The 7,856-nt window shown below is 55.2% G+C and overlaps 1 protein-coding gene across 1 annotated transcript in view; it reads left to right on the plus strand.

Moving 5' to 3' along the window:
* PKD1 (polycystic kidney disease 1 (autosomal dominant)) overlaps positions 1-7,856 on the plus strand; it is a gene marked incomplete at both ends in the record, with an annotated part of 46,458 nt that overhangs the window by 28,305 nt on the left and 10,297 nt on the right. Inside the window, 5 exon segments of the mRNA XM_010077816.1 lie at positions 844-996; positions 3,275-3,419; positions 4,272-4,874; positions 5,362-5,518; positions 6,892-7,144. Of these exon segments, the coding sequence (XP_010076118.1) occupies positions 844-996; positions 3,275-3,419; positions 4,272-4,874; positions 5,362-5,518; positions 6,892-7,144 (1,311 nt within the window).

Here is a 7,856-nt window from a genome sequence, read left to right on the forward strand (position 1 = left end):
AATGACTAATGCTGCAGTTTTTCATGTACGTGCATGCTGGGAGCTGGGCTGGAGCTATCTTCATGCATAAAAAAGAGTAACAAGCTCCCAACACACAGTGACCAGGGAAGCAGAGGGGCTGCAGAATAAAGCAGAGGTCCCAGAGAAGGCAGTGGCCTGGGTGTCTCCCATCCAGCCTGCTTTTTTGCTCTCGTATTCAGATAGTTTTTCCCCTTTACTGCCAACCTCAAGTCTCAATGCTGAATTTAGAAACAGAACTCAGCCCAGGTTCCCCCAGCTCCTTCCTGCTTCCCTGGAGCCAGCCACCCGACATCCCAGCAGGGCTGGGAGCATCCTGTGGCTGCTGGGGTGATGCTCTGGGTGCGGAGGAGACCTCCTTGGTCTGACTGCTGAGCTAGTGCAGGGCTCTTAATCCACAGTGCAGGAGCATCATCCTCTGCGCAGTGTTCACTCTCATGCCTGCCTAAGGCAGGGCCCAGTCCCTCCTCGTGCATCTCTGTAGGCAGGGCAGGAATTTCGCTCTGCACTCCTGCCCTCCTCCCTGCTGCGTGCCTGGGAGCCAGGCAGAGGGGAACCCCTGAGCGCAGGCATGGTGCTGGGCTGGGTAAGGACCTCACACCGGTGCACTGCTCAGCTGTCAGGTGCAAGGCTGTAAAGATAATTGCTTTGAGCACACAAGTGAAATTGAGGAAGTTCTGCTGAAAAACGAGCTGATGAGATCACCCTCTGGGAAGAGCACAGGCAGGGAGATGCAGAGGGCAGGGAGGAGGTGACTTCAGCACAGCTCCTCATCCTGGAACAACCCGATACGTTTCCTCACTCTACCTCATTTCATCCCCCCAGTACGAGCGGTCCATGCTTCTGGAACCTGAGACTGGGAATGAATTTGAACTCCGGACCTGGACTCGCAACAATATCACCGAAACCCTGAACTCGCTGAACGTGAACACGGTTGATGACATCCAGCAGATCTCCGCTGCCTTGGCGCAGTGCACGGTACGTTCCCATCGCCACCTCCAGCCTCCTGCTCTTCCAGGTGCAGCCTGGATGCTCTTCAGTCTTGTTCTGCTTCCCTGTCCCTCTCTTTCTCTCTCTTGCCCCTTCTGTCTCCCCCGCACATACCGTGCAGGTTGGACAGGTATCACTTGTTGACATCTTTAGGGTTTCTGTGACGGTGTCCTGAGCGTTGTCAGCTCTGCCCCTTGCTGTGCCACCGATGCAGCGGGTGTGGAGAAGGTGATGTATTCGTCGGTGCTTCTTCTCTGGTACCAGCCCTGGTGTGGCAGCTTGCGAACGAGTACGTTCCTTTGCTTGCAGATGGAAGGTGCAGGACAGGTCTTGACAGGCTGGAGAAGGGCTGAAATAAATTGCCGGGGAGTCGCAGAATCTCCGAGGACAGGCTGGACTCCATCGGGAGTGACACAAGTAGAGCCAGACCTGCCTTGAGCCAGGGGACAGCGCCAAGGACTGGCGTTCCTTCCAGACCCATTTCTGCCATACAAGATGAGAAACACTGCTCTGCTTCACTGCGGACTGGAAGCGCTGTGTTCCCCAGCCAGCTCCCAGTTTCAGCTCCCGAGCGTTGGGGCTGCTGCCTGGTGGATTTAGGAGTGGCTTTCTGTGTTTTGTCAGATGGGCAGAGGGAAGAGAGCCCAGTTATATAATGTGCTTGGGGTTTGGTGCTCAGCCAGGCTGCTCTGGCATGCTCTTCCTCCCTGCCCTCCCAAATTTTTTGTTTTCGGGACTGGAGTTGGGTACCCTGGCCTTGGTGGCTCATCGCCTCCCTAGCCCGGTCAGCAGCCTCGCCCAGTGGGAGCAGGCTGTCCTCGAAATCATGGACAGACTACTGAATCCCACCCAGAGAGTATTCTGCTGCCCCTTTCTCTGCTTCAGAATCTGTAAACCTCGAAAATCACTTCTTTCTGTTCATGTCTGTTGAGGGATTTGGGATTCGGCACATCCCATTCCGATGCCGGATCGGTTTCTTCCTGCCTCTCCCACGTGCTCTTGCCTTGCGACTTGATCTCGCTGTGGAAGCTTAGGTCTAGAAATAGAATTTTTGTTCCACAGGGAAAGCTGATGGTCCAGGATTAGTTTGTGCTCTGGATTGGAATGCGAAGCTTAGAAAAACAGTAATCTAGAATTTCCCAAGTGGTTGAGACTAGCGCAGAGTTCACACATCCCCTTTCCTGTTGAAGTGTCAGTCAGTGCTGATACTTTTTTGATTTTACCTACAGAAGAGAGGAAAATTCAGAATTAATTTCTCCTGGAGGGGAAGAGAAGAACCGCGGTAGTCTTTTAGTCGATTCTCCTTCCTAAGCAGTAGCTCCCCGTGGGTGGTTCCTCCCCGCAGCCCTGTTTCTTCCCCACCTCCCTGGTACCTGCCTGTGCCTGGGGGACTGCGGTTTCCATAGGACGTCCTCACTTCTCATCGCTTCCAAATAAAAGCAGAAAAGGGGGAATTCTAGACCTGCAGATGCTGTTTTGATTCTTCACCAAAACATATGGTGAATCACGTCTGAATCCTATGATGATTAAAAGAAAAAAAAAAAAAGATGAATAAGAGCTAGGAGCGGGGTTGTGGTAACAGCTTCCATGTGTTGCCGCAGTTCCTCCCATCCAGCCCTCGAGAGCGCGGTGAGCTCCAGGCCGTGGCTAGAACATTCTGTTTCTTGGACACATCTGGGAGCAGAGGGAGGGACATCCATCATGCCTGAGTGGCAGGATCCCTCCCACAGCTTTCAGGCGTATTTGGACACTGAAATGGATTCAGTTAGGGCTAAACCTTGCTTCTGTTCAAGATAGCGCAGTGGATGGAGGAATCCTGTCCAGGTCCTTCGTGTTGGTCTCTGTAGGAGTAGTGTGTGACCCCAAAGAGGAGCTCATGAGATGCAACAGCAGGAGACGTGCTTGGTCCGTGAACTCCAGGGAACATGAATACGCTGCCCTTTATTCTCTTTCCAACCCTAATGCATCCTCCCATCAGACTCCCGGTGTGCCTGCCTGGCTGCTGGCAGGTTGTAACGCGAGGGGAGGTGGGTGGAAAAGTCTTGGAGACACCAACATCTTCTTGTCATCTCTCGGTGAGAGCAGAGCAGCCGTGGTCTCTGCAGTCACCTCCCTGGGGCTGGACAGCGCAGGGGTGACGTTCAGAGTGCCACTGGTGTTCGAACAAATGTGTCTTTGCAGGACGGAGCCAGCTGAGCTCGCCTACAGCCACCGTCATCCTCCCCTCGGCTGTTCCTACTGAGCCAAACCGCGTTTCCCTTTTCAGGTGGTGAGCAAGGAGCTGGTGTGCAAGTCGTGCCTGACCAGGACCTTGAACAAACTGGAGACCATGATGAACATTCTGCAAGGGGAAACGACCCAGGGCACTGTGACACCCACTGGTATCGCCGACAACATCCTCAACATCACAGGTCAGTTGTGTCCCTGCGGGAACGGGTGACGTTTGACCGGGCACTGCTGAGGTCTCCCTGCGCAGGGTGCTGGCAGAAGCAGGCTGAGGGAAGCTTTGGAGGCTCTCTCCTGTACCACGAGGCTCTTCAAGCATTTTCAAGCCATTAGGGAGATTGCAGCTACCATTTAGAGTGTGGCACCCAAGTATTTTCTTCCCCCTGCACTTTTCCCAGGGTTGTCCTGGCTTGGGCAGCTGTCTCTGTGGACATTTAAATATGACAGTTGTTAATAAACTCACTAATACTTTAGGGAATTGTCTTTTTAGTAAACAGTGAGTAACAGCTATGGCTTCCAGATGCTGGCCCTCCTGGTTGCAATCTGGGGAGGCTGCCAGACTTCACTGGGGCATCCATCAACACTGTGCGGAAATTCCCACCCGGCTGCCCTGGAGGAAGCAGAGGCACCTTCTTTGCGCTCCTTTTTATGTGTTTTTTTTGAGTGTTCTGCACTTCACAGTGCAAAAACTCAGCAACAGATGTTTGCTTCATCCATTCTTTCCGTGTTTCCCAATCTGCCGTTGTAGTCACTTCGCAGGAGGCAGATAAAGCCTCTTGTCGTTAAGTATTCACCACCAAACCTTGTAGATTAGCCGAGAGCCTGCAGGAATTGCTGACAGCTCTATTTTTAGCCGTGGGCTACTGAACACTTCCAGTGTTGAGAGTCATGTGCACAGCGTAGAGTTACAGTGAGAAGACAGGAAGGAAAGACTTGTCTGGTTGTTGTGGGAAGGTGTCAGACGTTCTCTAGACTGGAGCAGTTCCTGAGTCTATTCACCGCTTCCTCTGTTTGTGCCTTTGTTTCTCTCCTGTCAGGTGACCTCATTCACCTTGTCAATACGGTTTCACAAGAATCCAAGCCCCAGGAACTGCTTTCTGACTCCCACAATCTGCTGCTAGCTCCCAAAGCCTACAACCTGTCTTCCAGCCTGATGCGCATCCTCATGAAGTCTCGGGTGCTGAATGAAGAGCCCCTTGAGCTGGTGGGAGGAGAAATCAAGGCCACGGGCAAGCGGTCGGATCCCTTTAACTTGCTTTGCTACGAAAACACACCCAACTGCCAGTTCTCCATCCCCCAGGCATTCAACACCACCCTTTCCAACCTGACGGATGTCATTCAAGTCATGTTCCAAGTGGACTCCAATCCTTTCCCTTTTGGTTACATCAGCAACTACACCGTTTCCACCAAGGTCGCCTCCATGGAGTTCCAGACGCACAATGGGGTGCAGATCCCCATTGGGAGCCTGGACTCGGAGAAAGCCATCACCGTCATGGTGTCAAACAACACCGATGCCGACAACCTCTCTGCTGGCACCGAAGTCATCGAGCCAAGAACATCTGTGAACCTGATTGTGACTATGGAGAGCAACAACAGAGAAGCAGGGCTGCACTTCCAGCTCACTTACAGAGTCCTGAACGGTAGCGCAGACAGATGCAACTCTTTATGCTCTTTGCTGTTTCTCCCTGGGGGAGAGGAGGGCTGGGTGGTGCAGCAGAGGAGAGCTGTGGCAGGAGATAACTGCTGTGGGAGGGGATGGCGGAGGTAGCCATCAAGTTCCACACTGCATGGTTGAGGTTCTGGCTGTCACGGGCATTATCCAGTCCCCAGGGTAATCCTTGCTTGTGGATGCCGGCACTGAGAAGCCTTTGGCTTTTCCCAGCCCTTCTGTTGAGCCACAGTAGCAACAGGAGTTGGTCCGTCCCTCTCCTGATCACGTACCGTGGCATCCAGAGTCTGTTGCTTGGGGATCCTCTGAACTGCAGGCTGGGAGAGACTGCATCTCTCCTGACTTTCTGTGTTGCTGATAGTCCTCCCTGAACACCCACTGCTGGCAGCAGGCTTGTGGTCAAGCTCTCCCTGGTGTTTATAAAGTACTTTCTGTTTTTTCTCCCCCTCCCCGTGCAGATCGCTACATGGCGAGCGAGCCCGAGCCGTTCATCATGGCTTATCTCCATCACGAACCAGAGCCCAACGAGCACAACTGCAGTGCCTCGAAGAGAATTGGCCTGGATGCCCTGGCTGGAAGCGACCACAAGCTCTACACCTTCTTCACCTCACCCAGGTAAGAGAAGCCTCCCTGCCATCCCTGTCACCCCCAGGCTGTCCCGAGGATGCACGGGAGGGATGCTCAGGGCCTCGCTGTGGCTCGTGCAGGGCTGGTGCTGCTGTAGCGACCCACGGTGCTCCTCCGTCCTCGGAGGGGGCAGCTCTCCGGGGCAGGGGGCTGCAAGCTGCCACTCCGGCACCCCAGCACTGGCACCTCTCCCACCCTGGCACTCCCTGCTTCCCAGACATCTGCTGCTGCGGGTGCAAAGGCAGCTCAGTGCTCCGTGATTTGCCATTCTGATCCAGCTGAGGGAGGGTTCCCCTTCTTGGAGTTGTAAATCACATTTCCTATGAGCATCGTGACCGTCACCAGGGCCTCTCCTACTGATGAGTCTCCCCTTGGTGCCCTTTTCTCTGCTCACTGAGACCTGCTGCAGTCTGACTGCAGCCTGTCCAGGCTTTCATCCCCTGGGCTCTCCCCATCCCAGAGCTGCCCATCTTTGCCAGGACCATTCCCCAGGGGACTCACACTGACCGTTGCAGACTCAGGGCTTGCTTCATGCAGCTCCTGAAACCATTTCCCGGAGCAAAGCACCACCCGTGTTTGCCTGGTTCCTGATCTGTGGTGCAACCTTCGGGAAAGCACCCCTGTCCTCTAGAGCTCATCTTCCCAGCGCGTGACCGGAGGAGAGCACTGGTTCCCTCCTGGGTTCCCATCCACCCTGCCTGCCTGCTGCTCGGAGTGTGCCGGGGCTCGTGAAACACTGCCGTTGGGCTGTTGGGTTTTGCAGCAAAGCTCCCTTCTTTGTATCAGAGCAGTCGTTCGTGTAACTTCAGTTGCTGACCTGCTGCCTTGCCCGGGAGCGGGTGTGTTCATGCCTCGTGTTATTTATGAGCCGTTCCGAGGCGCTATCCGAGAAGAAAAGACAGGCGGCTGGGGAATAGGTGGGGCGAGAGTGGAGCCACTGTTGTGTACATTGACCCAGCTTCCATGGCTCTTGGTAACAGGATGCTCAAAGAGGGATTCATTGTCCTAACGAGCAAATCTGCTCCCAGACAAGAATAAAAGAGTTGCCATGGAAGTGTCGCGTGGGTCAGTGGGATGCGGGGAAGGGCAGGTGGGAGAGCTGCGCAGGGCTGCTGGCACAGAGGATGTGCTGACACAGTGCTCCAGGTGCTGAAATAGTACAAAGATAAAGAATTAAAGTGGCCTGTGGAACCCCGGAGTTTCTGCGCAGCCAAAGGGCGGTGGAAGTGACGCCACGGTCACTGGCTCCTCACCTGTCCCTGCAGCACGGTGCTTTCCAGGGACACACGTCCATCAGAACAGGTTGTGTCCCTTCAGCCCGTGGGTTCATAGTGTCTCCTTGCTGTCTTTCCCTTCTCCAGGACGGATGACACCATCCAGAAATACTACTTCAACATCACGAACCATTTCAGCTGGTCGCCGGTGGAGGTGACACTGGGGCTGTACACCTCCCTGTGCCAGTACTTCAGCGAGCAGGAGAAGCGGTGGAAGACAGAAGGCATCATCCCGCTGGAGGAGACCAGACCAGACCAGGCTGTGTGCTTAACCCAGCACCTCACCGCCTTCGGGGCCAGTCTCTTTGTCCCCCCAAACTCCGTGCAGTTCATTTTTCCCGTGAGTAGAACAAAGCAGAGGCTGTACAGCATTGCCACATGCTGAGCAGATGGTTGTCACCAAGGGGAGAGCCTCAGGCTCCCGTTGGCTTCCCGCTCCAGCGGGGTCAGGGCTGGCGGAGCAGCACGAGTACCGGAGAGCCCTCGGGAGCTGCAGACGGGCACAGCTCGCAGAGGGGCTATGTCCTCTGGTCATGAATCCTGGCTGCTGCTGCCAAAACCAGACCTTTGCAGATGGCTTTATTCTCTGTCCTGGACACCTCACAGTGTGTTCACCTCTTAGCAAGACGCCAAATGCTCCTCCCCACTGTCACCCAGCCCTGTTTTATCCCAGCGAGCTGGCACCTGCCAGCTGCTCCCTGTCCCCCAGGGTCATCCCGGCTCTGCCTCGCTGGCGGTGCAACGTGAGTGGGAGCAGAGGGCTCTCGCAGCTGCTGCAGCAGCTTCAGCCGGGTGCTGCGGGACGCTCCACGCCGTCTGTGCAGGGAGGGGTCTCTCTATTTGCACATGGTGTCATGTCTGTGAATAATGACGGGGTCCTGAGACCCCCCTGCAGGGCTGCACCCAGGTCTGGGGTCCTCAGCACAGGACAGACACGGAGCTGCTGGAGCGGGGCCGGAGGAGGGACAGGGAGATGGTCCGAGGCTGGAGCAGCTCCCATGCGAGGACAGGCTGAGAGAGTTGGGGGTGTGCAGCCTGGAGAAGAGAAGGCT

Source organism: Pterocles gutturalis, unplaced genomic scaffold, assembly GCF_000699245.1.
Source record: "Pterocles gutturalis isolate BGI_N339 unplaced genomic scaffold, ASM69924v1 scaffold11858, whole genome shotgun sequence".
Taxonomy (NCBI): Eukaryota; Metazoa; Chordata; class Aves; order Pterocliformes; family Pteroclidae; genus Pterocles; species Pterocles gutturalis.